Consider the following 27,105-nt stretch of genomic DNA (forward strand, 5'->3'; position numbering starts at 1 on the left):
CCCAGACTTCATGGGCTCTCGAATTGAAGTAACATGTGTATCTTATAATTGATAAATGATTAGATTTTCAATGTAGCAGTGTGGTATACCATGAAATTTTATTTTATTGTATTCATTCCCACGATAATATAATACAAAAAGTAAACGATCGAACTGTTTCGACACTCAAAAGTTACACAAAATACATTTGAAGTCCTTTACTAACCAAATCAACCCAAACAAAGCATTCACACAAATGATTCAACTTTAACCAGAGATGTCAAGGGACTTGACCTCAGGCTTGTTCTCTTCCATTTTAGGCACCATCACTGTCAGCACTCCGTTCTCCATGTTGGCCGTCACTTCCTCAATTTTAGCATTCTCAGGCAGCCTAAATCTCCTCATGAACTTCCCACTGCTTCGTTCAATTCTATGCCATTTATCATTCTTCTCTTCCTGCTCTTTGCTCCTCTCCCCACTGATTTGCAAAACTCTGCCCTTTCCCACTTCTACTTTGACTTCTTCCTTCTTGATTCCGGGAAGATCAGCCTTGAAGATATAGGCTTCTGGGGTTTCTTTCCAATCGATGCGAGTGTTGGGAAAAGCAGAGGAAGGGGCATTGGCCAATGAGTTTGAAAATGGGAAGCCTGCGAATGGATCCCAAACGTCCAATGAAAAGGGGTCGAACATTTTGCTTCGTTGGCCACCAACAATGCTTGGAATCAGCCACATGATTTTAGTTTGACTGTTGAAATAAGTTCGTGCGATGGGGAAAAAGAAGTTAAATCTGAAGCTGTAAAGTTGGGGAGGGAATGTGAGATTTTGTTGTTGTCGTTGACGACTTAATGGTATGGTTGTATTATGTACTCTCACCATTTAAATAAGATCGAACATAAAAAAATTCGAGATCTTTCAAGGCTTTTCTTGCTGTTTTAATTTCCTTAAATTCTCGTTGCCTTTTCAAAAGGGTAGAGGATGTTGAGCTTGTTCCCTAACGTTCTCCAACCTTCTCGATTCCTTGTAACTTTGGCTTTAATATCCAAATTTAGCTGAAAGCACATGAGATGTTTGTTTTTATTTCTCTTTTACTATTTATGCCCACTCACATATTTCAAATCTATCGATGGCTACAATTTTTAACTCATGGTTGCTAGTAAGCCAAAGGCCCAGGGTCCATTTCCAACACGTGTTAGTACTTAGTTTTGATTAGGAATGGTAATCGCATCGGTTGGGACTTGGAACTTGGAACTTGGAACCAGGTTGTTCGTCCACTTCTTGCTAATCTTGTTGAGAATTTGTTAAGCGTCAATGGTGGCGGCATTGTACCTTACTCGCAATTGCGATGGATCTCTCACAGCGGTAAACTGAGTTCATCGTTGTTCTGCAATTACGCTGTAGGGCTTCCTAATTTTGGTTACATTTCTTCTTTGATTTTACCCTCTTAAATGAGGGATAAAAGAGCTTTGAACTTATATAATGATTACTGATAATCAACCAATCTAAATTTCTTCTTCGTTTCTTCCTATTCCAATTTAGGGTGGCCTCCTATAGTTTTTTCCCATTAACTTCTTCAATGGAGACCTTGCAGGTAATGGGTTTTAGGGCTTAATAATCTTCCTCTGTTTTCTATACTTTGGGTGGTTTGCAGTTTTCCCTTATTTTTAACGTGATTCACTCATATATCGGTGTCTAATTAATAAAAATGTGAAAAATGCTATGTCGTTTGAGACTAGTGCAATCAGACTATTAACTTGTGAATCTAAATTTTATATAGGTCTTTTTAGTTCAACAAGTATCAATGGACCTCAGTCATCATGAATTCATCACTCTTCACATTAACCACAAAAAGCTAGTCAACCTCGCTAGTCAACCTCAACCACAAGCTATAGATATTTGTTGATTTTCTGTATTTCTAAATTTTTGCTTGGTTAAAATTATCTTCATTCATGTGTGGATTCATATATTATCTCATCCATAAGTTTTAGATCATTTCATGGTAGAATACAAACACGCTTATCACATAGGCAACACCAACTATTGAAAACAAAATTTAACCAAGAAAAACTCACATGATCTTAACATGCAACTTAAGATGAATTTATAGTTTAGAAAAGAGTATTTGAAATGATGCTAATGAAACTAAAAAATAGACAGTTGTAAATCAATGTTGTGTTTATATTCTGAGTTTCTTTTTTAAGAAATGGAGGGAGCAATCTTTTTTAAGAAAAAAAACCTTATAACTCGAATTCTCCAATTTTGTGTCTAATATACTTGTTTGTATCTAATAAATTTTTAAAAAATATGTTACATATAAACTTACAATTTTGTATCGAATAAATATGCAGCCAATAAGTATGTAAATTGAATTGAACAGATGGACTCCCACCTTCAACTTTACTAAATTTAACTTTAAAGATCGATGTAAAATCAGATTGGATATTTCTATCTGCCAGAAAATGAGATCCGTTCATGTCCATCACACATTATGGACAACGACGGTATCCATTACCAAGATAAACACGGAGGCACAGAGACATTTAAAACAACAGTACCAACCCAACTCATTCCATTTCCACCATATTTACTCCAAAGCAGTGTACGAAGGAGGTTTAAAGAAAGACCCATGTCACTGATTCGGCGAATGACCGGCGGGAGGCGGCGAAGAAACATGTTCTTCGACCCCTTCGTATTGGAGAATTGGGATTCATCTGAAGAAACAGCCTCTGCTTTCATGGTCACTCAAATCGACTGGAAAGAGACGCCAAATGCTCACATCTTCAAGGCGGATCTTCCTGGTTTGAAAATAGAAGAAGTGAACATGGATGTTAATGAAGCCAAAATTCTGGAGTTGAGTGGTGAGAGAATGAAGGAGACAAAGGAGGAGAGCGAAGAGTGGCACAGAGTGGAGCGGAGGAGTGGTAAGTTCTTGAGGAGATTCAGATTGCCGGAGAATGTCAAAGTGGAGGACATAAATGTAAGCATGGAGGATGGGATTTTGACGGTGATTGTGCCCAAAATTGAAGGCGTAAAGCCTGAAATCAAATCCATTGCAATCTCTTAATACATATGTAACAATCGTGTTATGTTCTGTTCTGTTGAATGAAAAACTCTTTATCCCATAACTCTATGCGATTCAGATTGCCGGAGACTTCAAATTTTTGTATTTAATACTCTGGTATGGATATCAAAGTCAATGTGTTCATTTAGAATTTTCAGTATATTTCATCAATACATTTCCAATGTTGGTCCTAGTCAGTTAGCGAAATTTTTAATCTACAACTTTAGAGCTTGCATCTGGACTAGAGGATGATCGGAAATTAGATGGAAAACCTTTGAAGCGTGAAAACGTTGGCCCCTCTCATCAAGTGTTAAAGCAAGAAAAGAAACTTAAGGAACAACTTGGATTATATTTATTCTCATTATACACAACCAAACACATAGCGTTTCAACAAAAGTTACAAACGTTCACAAAACACATTAACACAGCTCATTCTTCCATAATATAGTAAACAAACAGAGGCAGAGACAAAGCCCAGACTCAGTACTCAGAATGAACACCATAAGGTTCAACCAGCGATGTCAATGGACTTGATCTCAGGCTTCTTCTCTTCCATTTTAGGCACCATCACAGTCAGAACTCCATTCTCCATGCTGGCTTTCACCTCCTCCACTTTAGCATTCTCAGGCAGCCTGAATCTCCTCATGAACTTCCCACAGCTCCGTTCAATTCTGTGCCATTTGTCATTCTTCTCCTCCTGCTCTTTGCTCCTCTCTCCACTGATTTGCAAAACTCTGCCTTCTTCGACTTCTACTTTGACTTCTTCCTTCTTGATTCCGGGAAGATCAGCCTTGAAGATGTGGGCTTGTGGGGTCTCCTTCCAGTCGATGCGAGTGTTGGCGAAAGCAGAGGTTTCACGAGCAGAGGAGGGAGCGTTGGCCAAGGAGTTTGAAAAGGGGAAGCCTTCGAAGGGATCCCAAATGTCCAATGAAAAGGGGTCGAAGACGTTGCTGCGGCGACCACCGAAAATGCTTGGAACGAGAGCCATGGTTGTTGAATTTGAAGTTGGAAGAAGTAGATTGGATCGAAAGAGAGTGTTTTGCAGAAGTGGGAATTATCTCGTTGGATGATTTCTGGATGACAATCAACCGAGTGGTTTGAGGGATTTAAATAGGAAGCAACAGAAGAAGGGAGTGGATTCGCGGGTTTTCTGGTATGTTCCTTTAGCTGTTTCTTATTCCATTTCTATAAGGTTCTACCACTTTCTTCATGAAGTTTGGACCCAGTCTTCACAATAGTTGAGCCCACCTCATGTATTTTGATTATTTTACCTTTCATCGTTCAAATTTAGTTTTTATCTTATATATGAATACATTTTTACAAAATACGTAGTTCGAGAGTTAAAATACCTAATATATTACAAAGTTACACCTGCCTTTAAATCTTCCAATCTAGCAATATTTTTTTATTTTAGTTTCTGTAGATATGTATTTTGTTCTGTCTTTTTATTTTTTTTATTAATTAATTTTTTTTTAAAGAATTTGAATTTGAATTTAAATTTAAATTCTAAAATTTAAATCTTAATTTTTGAATTTATGTTTTAAAACAAAAACAAAAATAAAAACATATTTAAAATTAAATATAAAAATAAAGATTTTTTTTTTTCTTCTCCCTATTTTTCTCAACCATCCGTTTTCATGAGTCACAACCCTCTCACTTTCTCTCAATCTCTCACGTTCTCCCACTCTTCCACATTTTCCCCATTTGTCTGTACTCTATTTCACTATCTAAACCTACCTCACTTATATCTAAAAAAAGAGACATTTCCCTATAAAAAGAGAAGGACAAAATTCAATTGAAGAGAATTTTTTTTGGCTGGAGAATTATTTGGTAGAGAAGAGGGACACGTAAAAGATTTTTTTTGGAAGAGGTGAGGAGGATCAAGCCAGAACATTTTGCATTTAAGGCAGATCTTGTAAGTTCTTTTTTTTTTTATTCATGTTTGATGATACTGGCTTAATTATTTGGCACCCAGTAATTATTTGGCAGCCATCCGGGTGCTGTCTTAATTATTCATTTGAATCACTCATTAATTAGCTGGTGTGTTAATCATTTGGCACTCATTAATTAGCTGGTGTGTTAATCATTGGGCACTCATTTCACATCTTTTAATTATTTGGCACCCATTTGACTCTTTGATTGCTGTCCTAATTAATTAGTGTTTTGCATCTGATTACACTTATTTATGCACATCTATTTGGCCATTTGACTATTTTGATGGATGAATTCTGCATTGTGAGTTAATTATCTGATTTGGCAATAATTAATTAGCATACTGTCAATGCTATGTTAATTATTTGGCCTGTGTTAATTTTCTGCATCCTCGTTAATTATTTGACATCCATTTGGCCATTGGAGTATTTTGATTGCTGAGTTCTGCATGCTAATTAATTTGACACCCATTTTGACTATTTGATTGCTGAGCTGATTAATTAGTTGTTTTGCATCTATTTGGCTACTGCATTAATTAATAAGTGTGTTCTTGATTAATTATTTGGCATCCATTTGGGTGCTATGTTAATTATTTCATTTGGTTAATTAATTAAATGATGTGTTAATTATTTGATTGATGTCTTAATTATTTAACACTTATTTGACACCCATTTGGCATACTGATTTAATTATTTGCTATCTTTTTAATTATCTAGGCACTCATTTTACATTCTGTGTTAATTGTGTGTATCCATTTGGTATCTTGCTTTAATAATTATCCATTTGGCATATGTGTTAATTATGCATTTGAGAATAACTATTCATTTGACAAGCTCTCTTAATTATGCATTGTTAATTAATTAGCACAATGTATTTGACACTTTTAATTTTTGGCATCCTCCATTGTGAGCTAATTATTTGCATATCGTTAATTATTTTGGCACTCATTTGGCCTCTTGGCATCTTGCATTACTCCTACTTTGGCATTTTGCAGTTAATTATTATTTCACCCATTTGACATCCTCGTTTAATTATTTTGCATATTTCTGAATTAATTAATTATTTTGCATATTTCTGAATTAATTAATTATTTTGCATATTTCTGAATTAATTAATTATTTTGCATATTTCTGAATTAATTAATTATTTTGAATATTTCTAAATTAATTAATTATTTTTCATATTTCTGAATTAATTAATTATTTTGCATATTTCTGAATTAATTATTTATTTTGCTTATTTCTGTTTCTGCATTAATTAATTATTTTTCACCTTTTATGCATGAATTAATTATTTTGTATCATTCTGAATTAATTAATTATCTTGCTTGTGCTGTATTAATTAATCATCTTGTACATTTTGCATATTGCTTACATTATCCTGTATTTGTCTTATGCATTTATTTTATCTCAACATTTTACCCTTTAAGTATTTTTCAAATTTCATAATGTTTTGCTCATTGTTATTATTTATTTTCCAATTGAAATATAAAATGTAAATTGGAGAAAAAGTATTGTTTTTTATGGATTTTATAATTTAAAATCCATGAATACATGAAATTTTTCCGTTTGAAATTTAATTAATAGATTGTTTTTAAATAAACACATTTCATATTTTAAATGAGACTGACTAGTGTTTTCATTCTAGATACATGAAATTTCTCATTAAACACCTATGATAGAGATTAAAATATCAAGTTTTGGTATCTTAATATTCTTAAGGTGAATAAAAATCTTTTAAAACAAAAATAAACTTAATTTTTCTAATGGCTCCTATGCCACCCATAATCATCAATTCATGCTTAGGTTTTACTTTCTACGATAAACATGGGACATTTAAACAAAACCTAAATAAAAACTTTGTTTTGTGAACCTCTCTAATTTAATTTAAAAGATAAAATTGGGTAACCATTTTTTGGGTGTTGTAGGGTGCTAACACCTTCCCTACACACAACTGACTCCCGAACTTAAATCTCTGAATATACGCAAACTTAAATCTCTGAATATACGCAGACCATTTTTTTTTCTTTTTTTTGGTGACCAATCACACCTTAATATGATTGGTGGCGACTCCAAAATTATTTATTAAAATTATTTATTAAAATTAAATAAACGGGGAGGTCGGCCGCTCCGCGTAGCGATCACGTCGCGACAGTTTCCATTTCCACTTCTCTACTTTTACTTTGAGTAACTCAAGTGCTTATTAATTGAAAATCATGGTAAGAAAAAGAGGAAGAGATAAATGAGAAACGCTATTTAATTGTAATATATGTATGTGCAACCTAATCTAATCAAAACTAACTCATAAATGGACTTAATCGATCTCATGGTCAACAGATTCTTTAATTACTTGCAAATTTGGTGAAATCCTTCATATGGCAGTCGAAGAGCTTTTGAGAGAGAGGGAAAGTTGCGAAGAGTGTTTATGAGAGAGGGGGAAATGTTGCCCGAGAGTGTTTACGAGAGAGAAAGACAGTGACGACGTGTGATGAAGTAAGAGTTTTTTTCGGTCGTGGTTCACAAGAGGGATGAAAGCATGAGATTATTTTTTTTTAAATCAGAAAACGTACAAATGAAGGAAAACATATTTTTTTATTAGGATTATTTTTTATGTCGCATAATTTATGCCGTTAATTAACGATGCAAAAATTGTGTCAAGATAACTCAATTTGTGTCATGAAAAATTTTGCATTTTTTTTTAACAACACATTTTATTCTCTCTCGCTCCTTTGTTCTTGATTTCAAGTGACATTAAAATTCATATTTCTAAATAAATTTATTCAACAGCAATGGCTAGATTGGTGGGTTCGACGATAAAGGCTTGTTGTGGCGACAACGACGATAGTGGCTGGAGTGTAGAATTGATAGCTGCGGGTGGTAGAAAATTGGAAGGGAGGGGTGTTCTTTGTAATGACTTGATAGCCCACTTAGTTGAGAATTTTTTTTGTGTTTTTGGTAGAGAGAGAAAAAAGAATTGCTTTCAGGCTTCGTTGGACGGCAACTTTTTTTACTTGAGAGAAAATTTGGAGTTTTTATTTAGTTTTAATTGTGTGAGGGAGGAGAATTCAAAAAATTTGAAATTTTGGGTTTTTTCATTTGAAAATTTGTTAATGACACAAAAAATTTGTCATTAATTAACTACACAAAAAATTGTGTCAAAAAACAATCCTTATTTTTATTTTCAATGACGACACAATGTTTTTATTAGTAGTGTCATTTAAAACTCTTTTTTTAGTAGTGTGATGTGACATTTATGAATGTAATTTCAATCTCACCATAATTGTTTAGATATCTACGATCTACCGTAGTGGTTTTTTTATTACAAATGTATAACATTTTCCTTTTTCCATAACGTTATTAAACTTTTTGATCTAGACATTGTATGGACTGAATTGAATTGTTGTTGCTTGAAAAAAAAAACATATTACATTTTGTATATTAGGTGTTAGATTTTTTGACAAATATGAAATTAATTTTATTTTTATTTAAAGAAATGTGAAATATTTTCCTTTTGTTTAAGATCATTTATCAATATCTTTTAATAAGAAGTTAAAAAATCTTCCTTAAATATCTCTTTTAAAGAAAAATATATTTATCATATTTAGAAATATTTTATTATAAATTCTTATTTTTTTTGGCTCTTTAAAAGGAAAAAGCTCTATAAACGTAAAATTATTCTTCACAATAGTGTTCAATTGTTTATATTTTTAGTGAAGAATTTGTACAAAGATAAACCGGTTACTTTCTGCATTATGACAAATTATTAAAGATCGTCAAGGGATTTGACATAGTATCAATGGATAAGAAATGTGAATGAAGACTGAGATGATTGTATGTAACTATACGGTTAAGCTATGGTGATAACTCGTTAATGTAACTTTAGGGTTAAGTTACAAACTTTTGAATCTCAATAATATTTCTTTTATGAGCAAAGAAGCTCCCTAAATGTAGGTTGTATTTACCAAACTTGTTTACCAAAGTTCACTGTATTATTTCTATAGTTAAATACTTTATTGTTAAAGGACATTTAACCTTATCTCACCTGTTTTTAGTTAAGTAAATTGTTGTATAAATATAGTTTTAAGAAATAAATATGATAAGCTTAAAAATAAACTATATTTAAATCTTAATAAATAATATTATTAACAATTAGATTAGAATTAAGAAAGAAGTGATAAACAATCCAATTTAACTTTTTAGTTTTTTATATATATTTCTCAACGGAGGTTTTATGAATCTCTCTTCCTTTAAGGTTAACCCGACATGACAAAGTTGCTTCGAGATCACCCCAAGTTTTAAAACTCAAAACAAAGTTCCTTTAAGATCGAGTAACTTTAGCTCGAGTTTCAAAGCTTTTACATATATATATACATAACTGGATCAGGTTGGGTTAATTTGACCATTATTTGCACAACCCGGGACTCGACTCAAGTTTTTTTTTCCTCCAATTTTCTAACTCAAGTCACCCTTACGGCTTGAGTTGGATAGTTCGAGTTGGTCAGATTACGACTTTTTTGGACACTCCTAATTTCATGGTTCTTGTTATAGAATTTAAAAAAAAAACTTTTTTATTATAATAATTATATGTATTTATTTATTACAAAATGTTACAAATCATTTGTTTCTCACGTTACAAATAATTTATATTTTTTAAGTTACGGAATTTAGAAAATCAAACTTAATTATTTTGTTGGAATGAAATATGGTTACAAAATAATGTTAAATGTTTTAAATGATTTTTAAAAATATTATTCATCCACATTGTTTAGTTGTCAAATATTGAAACGGTAAATTAAAATAATTATTTATTACAAACCAAATTAAAAAATTATATTTTTTTTATTACAAATAATATAAAAAGGGGTGAGAATTTTCTTTCATTAGTTTTTTTAAAGAAGTAAATTAAAGGATGGAACTTGATTGATATTAATACAAAAAAAAATGACAATACTTATGTGTGACTTTTTTATAAATTAAAACAATAACTTTAAGATTGAGATTAATGTAATATTGTAAACTTCTATAGGATTTGACTCGTGGTAAAATCCTAAAAATATATATATGATTCTTTATTAAGTCTATCTTTAACATAGCAAAGATAAGGATATAGACCATAATTTGTTGCCTTTTCTTTTATATATATATATTCGTGGGTCCTTTTCAAAAGTGAGAAATTAATTTTAATTCCATTTTGCATGGTGTGTGTGTAGAAGGTTGGAGAATATTATGGAATATTTCTAACCTAAATAAAGGAGAAAAGAAAACGAATGAAAAGCTCAGAAAAGTCTGGAAATATCTCAAATTCTCTATTTCCATCCTATTTAAGTCCTTCGTATTACCCCGTCGTAGGCAGCAAACAATAACTCATATATTTCACTCAGCCATTCACATTTACCCACTCTTTTCACAGCCAATCTTTCAAAGAAACCAACAACACCATGTCACTCATTCCAAGCTTTTTCGGTGGTCGCCGCACCAACGTCTTCGACCCCTTTTCATTAGACGCATGGGATCCATTCCAAGGCTTCTCATTCTCTAATTCACTGTCTAATCTTCCTTCCTCTGCTTTTGCCAACACTCGCATCGACTGGAAGGAGACCCCACAAGCCCACATCTTCACAGCCGATCTTCCTGGAATCAACAAACAAGAAGTCAAAGTTGAGGTTCAAGAAGGCAGGGTTCTGCAGATCAGTGGAGAGAGAAGCAAAGAACAGGAAGAGAAGAACGACAAATGGCATAGGATTGAACGAAGCAGTGGGCAGTTCGTGAGGAGATTCAGGCTGCCTGAGAATGCCAAAGTTGATGAGGTGAAAGCCAGTATGGAGAATGGAGTTCTCACGGTGACAGTGCCTAAAGTGGAAGAGAAGAAGCCTGAAATAATTAAATCAATTGAAATCACTGATCACTAAAGCTCTCTGTGTTTGTGTGTTTTGTCCAATCTGATCTTATGGTTGAAAGTGTCGTTTGGTTCTTTAGTAATGAAATAAAAAGGCATGTCGTCCCTTTCAGTAATTATGGTTGTGTAGCTAATTATGAGGTAAATATATTGTATTTTAAAGCTTCAAGTTCAAACTGTTTGATGTAAAATTCTTTGGAAAAGAAAAAGAAGAAAGTATATATTAATATTATGTTTACAAATGGCATATCTCATCTCCTCTTTTGTGTTGTGAGTTCGGACTTCGAAGAGTATAATATCTTAAAAAAAAAAGAAGAAAAAGAAACTACCCTTCATCCAATCTCCTCCATCTTCATCTCCTTCTTCACCTTTCCGGTTTCTTCTCCTTCTCCGGTTTCTTCTCCTTCACTTATTTTTATAAATTTCTTTCAAATAGCTATGACAAAGTTCTCACTTTTTTTTAATATTTTTTATTTTAGATCTGTTATTATTTTTATTTTAGATTTGTTATTATTTTTAAATTATTCTTGGATAACTTATTTCTTCTTTTTCAATCTCCTAATCGTCTATATTTGTTCTTCTACTTTTTAAGATTCTAATAATTCTTTTTTCTCCAATTTTATATATGAATATTACGACAGTAGAAACATTAAGAATATATAGAATATGTTTATTAAGGGTGTATTAAATGTATCAAATTTATTAAGTATATTAAAGCAAATGATGTGTATTAAGTTTTATTTAATTCATGGAGAAAGCATAACAACCAATTTTGTAAATCTAAAAGTGGTGTGTCCATAAATTAAATAATTTCCTGACACAAGAAACAATTTTTCTTTGGGTGCCTTTCAATAAAAAAAAATTCCTTTTTCTTTGGGTGCCCTTCGTGGCTGTTCATCTTTTGTTGGACATTTAATAACATTTCTTTTACCTTTACAAATGTTTTCTTGTCTCTATCATTGAGCGTCCAACACTATATTAGGATCTTCATCTTCATTCACTTATACAATAAGGAAACCATCTTTTAGTTCTTATGTTTATCTCCTCTCCCTCTCCCTCTCTATTCATACGTATTATCTTGTTTTTCAAGTGTTTGTCGAGCAAATATCATTACAAGGATGTTTGGTATTCTAATTAGTTTCTATAGTTTCAATCGAATTGGTTATCTTATCTTGTGGACGTATGTGCTAGTTACTATTTGTTTGCATTTTCAGAAAAAGTTGTGATACATTTTAAAGAGAGTGTGATCCGCGATTCAACATTTTATTAACAAGTTTTTGTTTTGTAGCTTTTGACCCACATAGTTGAGGCTTCCAATCTTCAAAAATAGTAGAAACAAAAGTTTCTCTTCCTCGGTAAGAACTCAAGTGTAATTTTTGAAAAAATTAAATATAAAGTTATCTTTTTACCTTTTGTTTTTGTCTCATCTTTTCAACTCCTTTCTAAGCTGTCATTTTCATTTTATTAATTGTACTTTGTTTATCTTTGTATGGTTCACCGAGGGAGAAAGGAAGAAGAAAGAAGGGTTTCAAAAATGGAGTTTCTTAAGGAAGATGAAGGGATGAGAAAATGAACAAAATGAAGTTTACAGTGGTTTACCACATCGCCTACATCCACTGTTCAAGGTAAAATTCCTTTTATTATATTCAATATTCATTTAGAAAGTAGATTCAAGACAGATATGAATATATTTTTCATATTACATCTCCTATATATTTTCTCTTTAGGCTACAAGACTTTCATTAGTTATTTTGTTGATAACTTAATTATTTCATTTCTTTAACATTTGCAGAAGTTGAAACCCTTTTGCAGAAGGTAGTTCATCAACAAATTTCAACATCCAAGTTCTACGTGTCCGACTCTAGACGACCACATTACTAACTAGGCGATGAGATCTAGGCGTCCTATTTCAAGCTACGAGTTCTTGGCCGCATTCTTTAGGCATCCAGTTTCTACTTCCAAATGTTCATCAACTTTTGCTACCAGTCGTTGAGATTAACATATCTTGCTAGATGTCCAACAATTATACCAACACTTTTAAGATAAATCCTTCTACACTATTTGTGGTGGTTAGAGCATGAAATATCGATGTTTTGTCTATCGATCTCCACACTCAATTCAAAGTCGTAATGTTTGAGGTCAAGGTCAGAAAATGTATTTTCCATCCTCGTCCTCGCTTAGTGAACTAGGAGAAAATTAATCACGCTTCCTCTCCCATTCTTCGTCCAAAATGGGATTGGTCCTGTAAGATTCCAGTCCTACAGAGTAAATGGACATCTCTACCAATATTTGAAACATGACAAATTTTGATAGGCTTGGACAAATTATATTTGAAATTTTTTTTAAAATATTATATTTATGATAATACTTTGAATTTAATTGTTATATTTGCAACTATTCAGTTTTTATAAAATGAAACTAACAAGTACTTTAAGCAATGTTGTTATTTTAACCTTTTATGTTACACATAGTTTTGGACAAAAAGGTATTAAAAAGAAAAATGGAAGGAGAAAAAGTTGAACCCAATATGAGAGGGATTGAGAATAATACCTACGGCAATCAAACTATTAGAACAAGGAATTAAACTCAATTTGTTACTTATCATGATAGGAATATTTAAGAACAATGTAGTTTTATATAATAAATTAATAATAGATTAATATATCATTAGATGATGTTTGAAAGTATGAATGGGAATGATAGTATAATATTAAAATTTTCTCCATTTTAGTGTAATTAGGTTGGAAAAGTTGAATATGTGTTATGTAGACTAAAATGTCTTTTGAATCAAACCTATTGATTTAGGAGTAGTGAGATATTTAGATGCAAAGTCCTATACCAGATTAAGATCATATTAGCATATGATCGAAAAACAATGGCATATTTCATTGAACACAAGAGTGAATCAAGTGCATTCTTAGAACAACGTTTACTATGTTTCTTAGTTTTTTGTATTTTCAACTAAAAAAGGTAAGTTCTTGTTAGTGACTCATGAATCGCATACGTTGTTTTATGAGTATATAATATGAGTGATAGTTTATTATTTCGTATCAACCAAAGAATCAAACCCAAAGAAATGATCGAAATCAATATCAATATCCCATAAATAATAAAAGTAATGGATTATTGGTTGTTTGGTTTAATTTCAGTTTGGTTCACAGTTTTATGAATTTTAGATTTTTCTTCCAATTTTTTTTTTTTATTTTCACTTTTTCTAATGGACACTTTTGGCTAATTTTAAACTAAAATTGAGTCTACTTTTTCTATATATTGAAATATGACATTTTTTTTTCTTTAACATTTTTCTAAATAAAACAACATTCACACTTCATAATAATTTGTCCTTTTTCTAAACATCAAATGTAAAAGATGCCTAATGCTATAATTTACTTTTAAGAGAATATATATATGTCCTCAATTTGTTTCTAGTTTTGATTAAGTCTTTGAATAAAACCTCCATTGAGATGTCAATATATATCAATTATCATCAACATTTTATATTTACAAATATATCCATATCAATACTAACACCAAGTTGATGGTTGCATTTCAAAGTATTATGTTTGAAATAACAAATTTACCATTCTAACCTGCATGTGTGAATCAAACGAATTATATCACATCTTGACATGATTAATATAGGTAAGCTTGAAATATAAACATCAAATCTTGATCTTCTACTCCTTGGAAAGAGAAAAGAGTTGGGTGGTTTGCAACTCGAAAGAATTTATTTACAAATATACCAATGTCCAGTCGTAAAAGGTAAATTGATTAATCAAAATGCTTAAAGTCACAATTATCATGAGGTTGTCAGATTTTTGTCTTACCATATTTTTGTCAAAACTCTTATGGAGGTCGTCAAGCTCTTAATTCAAAGGCAAGTGACTTTAACTAGACTAAGAATGTACCGATTGATACATTGTGACTGTTGTCAACGATCTTCCTTTTCTATTTCATTTGCTTTTATAGATTGTATTGCCTCGTTGTTTAGTTTACGTCATTATGTTTGTTCTACATATCCCTCTAGGTTGTTCTTTGGTCTTTCATAAAAGATGTTGATTTTATTTGGTCTTTTTTGTGCATGTGTGTGGATGTCCTCCCTTATTGGACAGGTTGACAAATTGTAATCATTATATTTATACTGTGTTGATTCATTTCCATCTTCAAAATATATACATAAATAGTAAAATATTTCGTTATCTAACGACTTATACTTTATAAAAAGATTGAGTACGATTAACATATCAATTCTTTATTTACTTTTTTTTTTTTTTTTGGAAATATCACTTTTTTTTTATTATTTTTAAAAAAATGTGCATATTTTTTTTAAAAAATGGCAGTTTTTAAAGTATAAATTTCAGAAATAAGTTGAAGATATCCACAAATGAATGTAAATTATTTATGTTGTTAAACTTAACCCTATCATAAAAATTTACAAAATAAACAGAAAACTCAAAAGAGCTGGTGGACCAAGCTAGAGGCCCAAAGCCCAATATAGAGCCCCCCAATCTAAAGCCCACATAAAGACATTTATAAGACTGGAGAATTAGGTTTTAGACCTCATCGGCCGTCAAACACTCCATAGCTGAAGCAGAAACCCGCCGAAGATGGTGAAGGGAAGGCAAGGAGAGAGAGTCAGGTTTGTAATCTAAACCTTCAAAAATTCGATTCTTCAACTTCATTTTCAATGATTCTAACCTAAAATTGTTTTATTGTTCTTCCGCTTTTGTTTCTTGTTGGAACCAGACTCTACACCAGGGGAACAATTCTCGGCTACAAGAGGTAGTTAAGCATTACTATATATTAACTCTATTCATTCATTCGACTTTGAACAATACTGGAATATGAATCTGTATAGAGTATTATCAATTTAGTTTGTCATTTGTTTGAAAGCTAAAGATGATTGGTGTGGTGCTTAGGTCGAAGTCGAACCAGTACCCAAACACTTCTTTACTCCAGATCGAGGGTGTTAATTCTAAGGATGAGGTTTCTTGGTACCAAGGGAAACGATTGGCATATATTTACAAGGCTAAAGTGAAGAAGAATGGATCCCATTATCGTTGCATTTGGGGCAAAGTAGCAAGACCTCATGGTAACAGTGGCATCGTTAGAGCGAAGTTCAAGTCTAATCTCCCACCAAAGTCCATGGTATATAAAATAGAACACTATCTCATGTGTTAGCGTCAGACCTCTCTCTATCTTGGGTTTAACAAGTTTTTTTTTTTTTTTTTTACTTTTCTGTAGGGTGACAGGGTCAGAGTATTCATGTACCCCAGCAACATTTGAGGTAACTAGTTTCTTTATGTGCTGGAAACTTCTACATTTTTATATTTTTTCATTCTTTTCCCCCTCATGTTTGTATTAATGCTGTTCAATGTGTTCATTATGGGTTGTCTTTTGTGTTAAAGTGCGCTAGTCTAGTTTTCTAACTTTGATGGTACGAAATTGGTAGTTGAATTGCAATGTTCACCAATATGGGTTTGCTTTATGCGTTCACTAAATGCCTCACCAGTAGGTGGTTGCTTGCTATCAAATAATTTAGGGATTTTGATTAAGTAGTTTCTTTGTTTTAACCAATATGGGAATCCAGATTTTGTTCAGTAATCAATAATTCATTGAAATTTGACTGATTATGTGAATCGTGACTGCCTGCGCATGTGCATTCTATAATGTTTAATAGTTATGTTTGGACATGGGCCATTATGGTGTTTTCTTCATTGGTAGTTGCCAATTTCTTGTGGATAATGCCATCTTGCTGTGATTATGTTGAAACGAACATGTTATCTAGCAGTCCCACCTTGACTTAGGATCTAAATTTTGTCTTGATTTCTTGTTTGTTTGTGTTTTGATAATGTTGAATTTATCTGATTGCAATAGTTTCAAGTTAATTTGTGGGTGAAGTGCGAACAGTATAAGTAAAGACTGTGAACTGCATAACGTCCGTTGTACCCTTCTTCTATGGGTCTGTCTCAGAAAGTATAAAATTTTCCAATTAGATAATTTAAACATCATGTTTAAACCTTCATCTTGACTTTCTCTTTTCAATATAATTTTCTTCTATTTTTCTCAAGTAATTTTTATACATACGTGTTGTCTGTGAAGTAGTTGATTGGACGTTAAAATGTTTTGAAATGTTGTCTATTATATACCCTATGAGTAATTTGAGTGTAAAATAACTTTGGTGGATTCTTTTTCTTATCTTAGGATAGTGGTAAATAAACGACTTAAGTTTGATGAGGGCTTTGAGGGAATGATCGAGTTTAACTGATGGTGGCTGCATACCTAGTATTTAATATCCTATAGTTTTCTTGACCTAAAAGTTGTAGGTTCAGGTGGGATGTTCTAAAATTAGTCTGAGTGGCTTCAACACTAACACTCACCATTATTGAAGAAAAAGGCAAACCATTTTTTTTTAGTATATTTTTCAAGTGGCATATTTTTCTGGTTTGTTGACTACATTGCACGATCTATGTTTCTATTTCAAAATTGAATATTTAATTACATATGTTCATTTTTATTAACAGATGCTTATTTTGTCTTTGCAGCCTGGAGAACGGGATTGAAACAAGTGTTCGCTACATGAAGGGATTTAAATTTTTATTATATTTTGTGAGCTAAGATAGAAGCATTTTACGTTTCTGAACTGAGTCATTTTTTGCTGTTTAGGTAATGTTTAACACCCGAGTAGTTAAAACAGAATTATAGAACCATTTGTGTTGAGGATTGTCATGTGTTTAAGTGAATTGCACTTCTATCAAGTGGTTTTTCCGTATTAAAAGTCTCTATGCACATGCACTTCTTTAGCTATTATGAAGTCAGATTATGATTCTTATCGTAATTCTTTGGCTATCCTTTCTATACCACTTATGTGATTCACGTCATGACCTGACCTCTTGCTTGCAAAGCTTTTGTGTAGTTTCTTTTTTTTTTTGGTGCGACCACAAATTCTTTGTTGTGACCAACACCGACAAAATCACAAATCTAATCCAGCGTGCAGCTTGTTCTTTCTTCTCTCCCTCTATTTAGTGTGTGTTGGGGTGTCCATGTTGCGAGGTGAAACCACGAGGGCTCATTCTATGTGGTTCGTATTGGTAATTTTACCTGTGATGTGTATTAAAAAACGGCATCCCCAGATACAAAAATCCCATATTTTAGGGTATAGTATAATGCCTTAGCTGTCATGACATGCCTCGTTTTAGGGAATCAATTAGGGTGATATTCTTTTTTAGATGTAAGCAACTTGATGAATTTCTCTTTAAGTAAAGGTTCACATGTAAAGTAGTGCGTTTATAAGTATAATTTTAAAAATAGAAGTAAAGAAATTTATGTCATTTCCATCAAATCTAATTGCGAGTTGGCAATTTGAATGTGTTTCCTCTCAACGTTGAAATTAGCTTAGCTACGTGATAGGGATAGGCTTTTATTGTTGTTTAATGTGGCAATTTTAGATGTACCGTACTCTTAATTGTGAATGTTTAACGGAACAAAAAAGGGTAGAAGAAATTTTCATCTCAAGACAGTTTAATAATTTATGGGACTGTTATAATTCAAAGGATTCTCTTACAATCAATTTCATTGCTATGTTATAATGATGCGAGCTTGATAAAGATTGAAAAGTAAGGGATCTTAATAAAATTTTGAATATCGTTTAATAAATCTTGATTAAATAAATAAATTTTTATTTAATAAATCTTTGTTAAACTATTCACAAATTTTATTAAACAATCTTTTAACTTTTATTAAATGATCTTCCACCCTTATCCTTATTAAGCGATCTTCTAACTAACTTTATTACGGAAATGATGTTCCACATTTTATTAAATGATCGCTCAAGTTTTACTAAGCGGTCTCTCAACTTTTATTAAGCAATCTCTCAACTTTTATTAAACGGTCTCTCATCTTTTATCAAGGGATCTTTTTTGTGTTATTAAGCCACCTCTCAACTTTTATTAAGCGATTTCTCTCATCTTTTATTAAACGATCGCTCAACTTTTATTAAGTGGTTTCTCATCTTTTATTAAGGGATATTTCAATTTTTATTAAACATGTTGTCTATTTCCTATTATTATGAATGTGATATTTGAGGGAAAATAGTTCGTAAAAAACTTACGTTCTCTTAGTTTTTTTGGAATTTTAGTTTATGCAGAGACAAAATGTAATGAATGGAGATGAAAAAATCGACAAAAAGTGAATAGAGTGACCTTCTATTCAATACTAAGGGGTAAAAATGACATTTTACATAACAAGAGGGTCATTCATGAATCATTTTTGCTTTTTTAGTTAGTTTGTGAAATTTACGGAATTATTCTCTAATTCAAGTATGTAATATTAATTCTCAAACCCTAAGAGGCAAAGAAAGTTAGGTCTAAAGGATGGATGGTTTGGATTGGTGTAATTAGGTGAATTTAGAAAATAGAGGAATATGAGGAAATGGATCTAAAGAAAAATAGAGTGGTTAGAATTGCATATATGTTAAAAGCATGTATGTTAGGTTAGGCTAAATTCAAATTTAATAAAAACAATACATACGTGAATGCCATCATACTTTAATTTTGTTCCTTTCTTCCTAATTTAATTACCAAACTAAGGCACCTCTTTGGAGAATCAATTGAAACTCCATACTTTCATTTGCAAGCAATTTTGTTTTATTTATATCACCAATTCCATTTCTTTACAACCTTGGCTTCAACTATTTCTTTTCTAATCTCATGTTTATCTAATTCCATTCTTCCATGCTAATATGAGCATATCTTGCGGCTACACTTTTATTTTTTTAAAAAAAATAAATAATAAGTTGACCAATAATGAACGTTGTTTATAAAATTAAATTACTTATTTATAAATATAATAAAATAATATTAAACACCATAGACTATATTAGAGTTTCGATAAACATCTTTCAATTTAGTTGATAGATATTAGTAGATGAGTAAGAAAAGTAAAATTTTGCTATAGAAACAATCCGTTTAAAATATAATCAACAACTAATTATATTTGGATCCATGAGCGGTTGAAAACATTGAAGAAAAAAAAGGAAATAAATTGAATGGTTGATTGGAATTAAAGGAAAATTTTTGTAAATCTAAAGGTATGAACTATCCATAAAGGAAAGTTATTTTATTTCTGAAATGGATGGATTGGGTTCAATTGTTGATATGTATTTTGAAACATTTTCGGTTTGATAATTGTGAATGTATTAAGAAGGAATGAGAGAAAAGAGTAATTTAATTGAATAAATGGAAGTTGAAGTATATGGTTTAAAGATGAATTAAAAGAAAGTTTAGGAATTGAATGAATGAGCCGAGCCGGCAACCGACAAGAAGCCGACGACTTAACTCGGTTTAGGAGGTCGTGGGTCTGGGTGGGGTCACACCTTCTCTCTATTCTCACTTTTTCTTTACATATATTAATTAAAAAGAATGCGCGTTTGGTTTGGACTTTCTAATTTCCCTTCCCCTTCCTATGCCTCAGCTCCCAATTCCACACGTTTCCTTTATATATTTATTATTCATTCTTCTTCATTCTTCTTCTTCTTTCAACTCTTTCTTTTTATTAAACCCCAACAAAACTAATTATAATACAAATTAAATCTTTTTATAAAGTTCTCTATAACTTTATATATTCTTTTACCAATTTCACCTTTCTATTTTCACTTATTAAAAAAATTAAAAGTTTGCTCTCTAATTAACATCAACTTCAAACTTACTTTTCTATTAACCAATGTGAAAACCATAACATCTTCTTAATTATTTACCATTTTTAATATAACCCTAAACTGTCTATTTATATATTTACAACAAAATAACATAATTAAATATCAATCTAAATTAACAACTGAACTAATTATTAATTAAAACATATCAATTCTTTTATAATTCTCCCCATCCTTCATTCATCTAGAAAGAAAAAAAAAAAAAAATACTCATTCTTGGATTGGAAGTGACAATTAATGTGAAGATTCTTTGGCTCAATTCGGCTATAGGAGTGTGGTAGACTACGTCAAAGAATTTCGGGACAATTTAATTTAATATTTATTTAAGTTAGTTAATTTAGTTTAGTTAGTATTTTTAGAATTAATTAATGATATTTCTTTGTAAAGTAGGGAATTAGTGAAGGTTGTAATTAGAAAGTTTTGATTATGTTTGAAATAGAAGAACGTTGTTGTTTAAGAGAAAGGATGAGTTGTATAGAAAGAATTTTCCTTTTTGGATCATAAATTTGAGAGACCTAAATATTGAACTAAAATGGGAGAAATTAGAGCGTAGAACCCTAAATAAAGGTAGAGTGGAATGTCGCCGGCGCCGGTAGGAAAAAGTGTCCGTTCCTCTTAGTAATCGCCGCCTTAGGAATGGATGGGAACTGGAGGACTTGAAGAGAAAAAGAAAAAAATAAATAGATAAAAATATTTGGAAATATAATAATTATAACCATAAATAATAATGATAATAATCCCTAAAATATTTAAATATATGAAATAGGAATAAATGGGTTCTCCTTCTTAAGCGTTTACCTCCTCCTCTGCTTCAAATCTCTCTCTCTCTCTCTCTCTCTCTCTTATTCCTCTCATCTCTCTCCTCCTCTTATCAGAACCAAATTGTCGTCGGTCATCCTCAAAACTCGACCCTCCTCCCATTTGACGAAGACCCATTTCTCCAATTTCTCCAAATTTCCCCCTTTTTCTCTCTCTTTCAACTATATCCCCATTTCCCCTGTTCCAATTTTCTTGCCCTCCATGGAGTTCTGTTTTCAGATCCATGGAAACCCCACCTTCATTCCTCTGTAATGTGTCTCTTTCTCGTTTCATCTTTGTAGATTTGACTTTCAGATCCATGTTCTAGTGTACCTAATCGGAGCTACGACCTAAGCCTTTCAGAAATCACCGCACCACGATCCAGACCGACAGCCGAAATGAAGGGTTCGAGTCGTTTTTTCACGATCGGGCTTGTAACTTCGTGGTACTCCTCCAACATTGGTGTTCTTTTGTTGAACAAGTATTTGCTGAGCAACTATGGGTTCAAGTACCCGATCTTCTTGACCATGTGCCATATGACGGCTTGCTCTTTGCTTAGCTATGTTGCGATTGCTTGGTTGAAGATGGTTCCGATGCAGACGATTCGATCTCGGATCCAATTTTTGAAGATTGCTGCTCTTAGCTTTGTCTTCTGTATTTCTGTTGTCTTTGGTAACATATCTCTTAGGTATTTGCCTGTTTCCTTCAACCAAGCTGTTGGGGCCACCACGCCTTTCTTTACGGCGGTTTTTGCTTACCTTATGACGATGAAGAGGGAAGCTTGGCTCACTTACGTTACTCTCATCCCTGTTGTTACTGGGGTCATTATTGCTAGTGGGGTAACAAGAACAAACACCTTCTACTTTTTTTTCCCAATCCAAATTGCTGTGATCTTTGACATGGATATTTGCTTGATTATTGGCTCTTGTTGTTGATTGCTGTTTCGGATTATAATGCCTCCTGTTTTGGTATTTTCTAATTGTTTGAACAACTTTTGCAGCGATTTTTTTTATTTTTTCCATGATTGAAAATAATTAGCTTGGGTTAGTGCCTGATCTGGGGTTAGGAAAGTTTTTTAGATATTCATGAGAGTATATGGCCAATACGGTTTGAGGCATTGTGATTCTTGTAAGGGTTGTTTGGGCGTATTTCGAGTTGGAATGAATAGTACCTTGATGCTTTTTAGAATAAAAATACTTGAGAAAAGCATTTTCTTTTTGCTTATTTTCACTTATTCTCTGTTTTAGAATGTAAGATGTTATTTTTCCTTTTATAACCATTAATTTATGCATAGCCATTTTAAGTATACTTCAACTTTACCACTTCCAAGTTAAAGTTGTATGTTATTTTCTTAAACCAAGTTTGAAACAAATATAGAAAGCTAGTTTCGAGGATATGCTGCATCCCAAACAGCCCACTTAAGTTTTTTTCTTCACATTCTTTACTCTAATGTGGAATTTGTAGATGTTTCAAAACATATATGTGAGTGAGGAAGGCAAGCTCGTTAGCAGTTACTACTGTCTTGACCGTGGATGGTTCTCAAATATATCCACGAAAACTTGGAGAATATTGCCACCAACCTAATTCGTCTTGTAAACTACTAAGATCTTCTCTTAACTTCTTTCTTTCTTCTGGTACTGGGAGGAGGGAGGGTAGAAAATGGAGGTAGATAAGTTAGCTGTGGTTCTAGTCGTGCTTGAATGATTGTTGCCTTTAGAAAATTGCTTGTCAAAATAAATGTTGTTTCTCTACTTTCCATCTTTGTGTTACTGATTCTTTGTTTTGTCAATTGACATCAGGGTGAACCGAGTTTCCATCTGTTTGGATTTATAATATGTGTTGCAGCTACAGCTGCAAGGGCACTCAAATCAGTACTGCAAGGCATTTTGCTTTCTTCTGAAGGGTAAGGAGCTTCTTGTTGCCTTTATTAGTAATTTAATCTTCATTGGGAGAAAATTTTTTTAATTGATTTAAAAACTGCAAATGAGAGTTTAGGCATTTATCTTTTTCAGAGAGAAGCTGAATTCCATGAATCTTCTTCTGTACATGGCTCCAATAGCCGTTGTCTTTCTGCTGCCTGCAGCACTTTTTATGGAAGAAAACGTGGTTGGTATCACTCTGGCTCTTGCTCGAGATGATAAAAAGATCATCTGGTATCTGCTATTCAACTCTTCACTTGCCTATTTTGTAAACTTGACCAACTTTTTGGTTACCAAGCACACCAGTGCATTGACACTTCAGGTATGCCTCCTTTCTTCATCGATGACTATTTTTGTCATATCCATCCTTCTCCATGTTCTCTTTTTATGATTCATCCTATATTCTGCAATCATTCCAATGATGATGTTTATGCCCCTAGCGAAGTCTTCTCTTTCATCCTCTTCTGAAAGTTGTCCTCCTTTTATAACTACATATTGTTTTTCTGTTTCTGTTTGAAAGTTCCCAACAATTATCATGAAATGATCACTACCCTTGGAAGAATTACCATCTGTTTACTTTCTACAACCCAAGTTTGGTTTTTATCTTTTCTTTTAAAGCTCCCCCAACAAATACTTGTTTTCAGAGAGTTGAGACATTAGCATGATCAAACATGGTGTTTTTTTTTTTTTTTTTTTTTTTTTTTGAGAATTTGTTGGATACCGTAATAATATTTGTCAAGGCATCCCTTAACTGTTCCTGTTTCGAGTGTTGATAGCCTTATTGCACTTCGCTTCCTTTCTATACATCTCACTGTTAGAACAAGGACTTTCTTTCTTGCATTTGTGCTTCTTATCCATGCTCCATCTTCTCTTATAACTCTAAGCCTGAGATAATTCATGAGCTATGCCTTCTTTCAGGTGCTTGGAAACGCAAAGGGTGCTGTTGCGGTGGTGATTTCGATTTTGATTTTCAGAAATCCAGTCTCTGTCACTGGAATGCTTGGTTACGCCCTCACGGTTATGGGAGTCATCCTCTACAGTGAATCAAAGAAAAGAAGCAAATGAGAAGAATGCAATTGAGGTGCATTTTCCTACTATAGTTTTCTTTTGCACGGTGGCAGCAGTCGTCGAGTACCAGAGGCAGCAGCGGATGTAGATCGACCATTGACTATATAGCCTCCAAATTCTTTCTCCCTTCTCCCCCACTGAAAAAGCTTATTAGCTTAGGCATTGGTTTATATTTGTATCATCCTCACAAGATCTGTCACAAAATAGAAATTTTAATAAGGAAGAATTATGGGGTAAAGTTTTACTTCTTTAGAAAAGGGATTAATAGAATTGTTTATTACATAAAACTCGACTGTTATTGTCACTCCTTGATCAATTAAGGGGGAAAAACAACCTTGTCTTTTACCATTTTGGTACATTATTTTTGTTAATTCAAAGTTATACTGAACTTTGTTTGAGGGTCATTTTTGTTTGTTTGGAAGAAAATACACTGGAAAGAAAGAGAACAAATTTACTTGTCATTTCTCCTTCCATGGTCAGGATTTGAGAATCCCGACTCCAAAATATTATCTGAATGAAGATTCTTACAAAATATTCCAATCATATATAGCCATGGCTTCTTGCTTGCAATTCACAAAATCACTCCTAACCAACAGGAGTTAAAAAGTGGCTAATATTTCCTATTTACTAATCGACTTCTCATGAAAACTCATCACTCAAGTTCCATTGTTTCAATCTTCGGTTCTTTGGGAGTATTGGTTTCCTCTCGTGCTTTGCTTTTGACTGGTGAATTCTGTACTTCATCATTGATTACAAATACAGACTTGTCTTTATCCTTGATCTCAATCACAGACCCTTCGTCTTCTTCAGACTTCATCTCTGATTCAGGGTTAGGCTCAAAATTTGGCTTCAAATCTGCTTTGGGTTTTGCCTTTGCTGTATGTTTGGGCTCTGTCTCTGGTTTGCTAATTGTTGCAGCTTCATCTTCTTCTTCGATCTTAGGAGCCAAGTAGTATCTTATATAACCCATGCCTTCAATTCTGTATTCAACCACTACAGGCAGATCTGAAGACATGCTAATAGTCACCTGGTTTGCTAGAGGGGTTGCCTTTGTAAAAGAGTTGAGGTACCTCAGCGCAAAGGTTAAGCTAACTGGCTCTTCCATCTCTATCATTACAGCTTCTTCAGGCTGTACGATTTCAACCCACAAAGAAAGAAGCCATCAAAACAAAGCAATTGCTCGACAGAACATAGCCAATAACATTGCTAATAACAATAGATTGAAATGTTTGAAATCACTTTTGCGGTTGAAAAACAGTTCGAAAGCTTCAAGGTTGTTTTTAGTGTGTTTTGAAGGAAAAACCTTGAGCGCGGCATTTGTTCCCATATATATGACCAACAGCTGGGCGACATTTTTAGCTTATAGAACAAAACATAGCTCATATCATTGCCAAAATTGATTTAAAGGATTGACCTATTTGTATCACATTTTTCTCAGGCTTAAAATCATTAAAAATCAAATATTAAATTGAATTTAAATTTGCGGTTGTTTCATAAGTGATTTTGAGGAAAATACCTTGTCAACTGTGGTATTTCGTCTACAAACTATGTTTGCAGTACCGATATCGCCTCTAGTTGAGAATTGAACTCCTTCCTTGGACACAGAGATCAAAACTGGAACAAAACGATAATTCACTAGGCTTTGCAAGGTAGAATAATACTAAAAAAGGAAACCAAAAATGATTCAGACTGATTACCAGTATCGCCAATGGAGCTAAGATCCTTACAAATCCTGGCAAACTCAACCGCTGGCATTTTAACAATAGACTGGTATTCAGCATCAGGAATTCCAAGATGCTCACTATCAATATCCATCAGCTTCATCTCAAAATCAGCTATCTTATCTTGCGCTAAAGGGCGAAACGAAGAAGAAGAAGAAGTCAGAATAAGATTATTGCTTATCATTGACAGAATCTAGAACCCTACTTAACCAACCAGTAGAAAACCATTTGAACATAAACTATCCGTAGGCATTTGTTAGTTACAACATAAGAGTAAGAAAAGAGAGAAGAAAATGAAAAAAAGTTAAGTAGCTCACAAGGATTTTCAAACATGAAGGTGACGGAATCGCTACCATCATCAGCCTTAAGAGTAACAATATCGTCGTTACCAGCGCAACGGAGCATCTTAGCCATATTGTTGAGGTTCATTCCCATGGACATGGTACGATCGCAGCGATAGTGCTCGAAAGACTCAGAACGGAGAAGAAGAGAAACTAAAGCGACGTGACTGGAATCCATTGCTTGGAGGGAGAAACCAGAGGAGGAACAGTCGAAGTTGGCGTCGTTGACAAGATCCTTCAAGGCTTCAAGAACCTTCTTCAGAAGACTCCCCTGAACTAGACGGAGCTCCAACATTGTGCTTGAGGTTAATGGCGGGTTTTTGATGAATAATGAACTATGAAGAAAAAGAAATGAAATTTTATTTGTGACATAACCGAAGAATACAAACAGTGAGAGACCCCAACCCCAGCTTGGGCGGGACTGGGGACTCCAATTCCCGCCAGATCAGCTACGACGTCGTTTCCTATTTCTTCTCTTTCTCTTTTTTTTTTTTTAAATTTATTTATTTATAAATGCTTAAATATCACAAATGCTTAAATATGTTACAAGCTTCAAAGAAAAACATATAAAATAGTTCTTAAAACACTTTTACTTAGAAGTCATATTCACTCAATGTTTAAATTGCCAATAACTAAAAAGATTTATTGTCTTGTTATGTGTAAAATGATTTAATTAAAAGGA

General features: G+C 32.8%; 7 protein-coding genes and 1 long non-coding RNA gene across 8 annotated transcripts; 5 read left to right on the plus strand and 3 right to left on the minus strand.

The window, feature by feature from the left end:
• Window positions 1-86: 86 nt before the first annotated feature.
• Window positions 87-1,035, minus strand: LOC101211205 (17.3 kDa class I heat shock protein). Its single transcript, XM_004150186.3, has one exon. The coding sequence runs from the start codon at window positions 853-855 to the stop codon at window positions 247-249; it is 609 nt and encodes a 202-aa protein (XP_004150234.3). The 5' UTR covers window positions 856-1,035; the 3' UTR covers window positions 87-246.
• Window positions 1,036-2,372: 1,337 nt separating this feature from the next.
• On the plus strand, window positions 2,373-3,185 carry LOC101211939 (18.1 kDa class I heat shock protein). Its single transcript, XM_004150189.3, has one exon. It carries the CDS (start codon window positions 2,465-2,467, stop codon window positions 3,038-3,040), a length of 576 nt encoding a protein of 191 aa, XP_004150237.2. The 5' UTR covers window positions 2,373-2,464; the 3' UTR covers window positions 3,041-3,185.
• A 176-nt stretch (window positions 3,186-3,361) lies between these two features.
• On the minus strand, window positions 3,362-4,181 carry LOC101211457 (18.1 kDa class I heat shock protein). Its single transcript, XM_004150187.3, has one exon. It carries the CDS (start codon window positions 4,023-4,025, stop codon window positions 3,546-3,548), a length of 480 nt encoding a protein of 159 aa, XP_004150235.2. The 5' UTR covers window positions 4,026-4,181; the 3' UTR covers window positions 3,362-3,545.
• Window positions 4,182-10,293: 6,112 nt separating this feature from the next.
• LOC101211702 (17.3 kDa class I heat shock protein) lies at window positions 10,294-11,111 on the plus strand. The gene has a single exon (XM_004150188.3). It carries the CDS (start codon window positions 10,407-10,409, stop codon window positions 10,875-10,877), a length of 471 nt encoding a protein of 156 aa, XP_004150236.3. The 5' UTR covers window positions 10,294-10,406; the 3' UTR covers window positions 10,878-11,111.
• A 1,205-nt stretch (window positions 11,112-12,316) lies between these two features.
• LOC116404118 lies at window positions 12,317-13,159 on the plus strand. Its single transcript, XR_004217040.1, has 2 exons — window positions 12,317-12,489; window positions 12,657-13,159. It is a non-coding gene; the product is annotated as an uncharacterized LOC116404118 (long non-coding RNA).
• A 2,200-nt stretch (window positions 13,160-15,359) lies between these two features.
• Window positions 15,360-17,702, plus strand: LOC101213553 (60S ribosomal protein L35a-1). The gene is made up of 5 exons (XM_011656678.2): window positions 15,360-15,503; window positions 15,611-15,646; window positions 15,784-16,012; window positions 16,109-16,151; window positions 17,410-17,702. The coding sequence occupies exons 1-4, from the start codon at window positions 15,472-15,474 to the stop codon at window positions 16,148-16,150; spliced, it is 339 nt and encodes a 112-aa protein (XP_011654980.1). The 5' UTR covers window positions 15,360-15,471; the 3' UTR covers window position 16,151; window positions 17,410-17,702.
• A 3,649-nt stretch (window positions 17,703-21,351) lies between these two features.
• Window positions 21,352-24,822, plus strand: LOC105435463 (probable sugar phosphate/phosphate translocator At3g11320). The gene is made up of 4 exons (XM_011656679.2): window positions 21,352-22,213; window positions 23,174-23,277; window positions 23,387-23,615; window positions 24,212-24,822. The coding sequence occupies exons 1-4, from the start codon at window positions 21,773-21,775 to the stop codon at window positions 24,356-24,358; spliced, it is 921 nt and encodes a 306-aa protein (XP_011654981.1). The 5' UTR covers window positions 21,352-21,772; the 3' UTR covers window positions 24,359-24,822.
• On the minus strand, window positions 24,801-27,098 carry LOC101213310 (proliferating cell nuclear antigen). The gene is made up of 4 exons (XM_004150194.3): window positions 26,400-27,098; window positions 26,059-26,211; window positions 25,878-25,975; window positions 24,801-25,490 (listed from the first exon to the last, which is right to left on the minus strand). The coding sequence occupies exons 1-4, from the start codon at window positions 26,716-26,718 to the stop codon at window positions 25,014-25,016; spliced, it is 1,047 nt and encodes a 348-aa protein (XP_004150242.1). The 5' UTR covers window positions 26,719-27,098; the 3' UTR covers window positions 24,801-25,013.
• Between the last annotated feature and the right edge of the window lie 7 nt (window positions 27,099-27,105).

Source organism: Cucumis sativus, chromosome 5, assembly GCF_000004075.3.
Source record: "Cucumis sativus cultivar 9930 chromosome 5, Cucumber_9930_V3, whole genome shotgun sequence".
Classification (NCBI taxonomy): domain Eukaryota; kingdom Viridiplantae; phylum Streptophyta; class Magnoliopsida; order Cucurbitales; family Cucurbitaceae; genus Cucumis; species Cucumis sativus.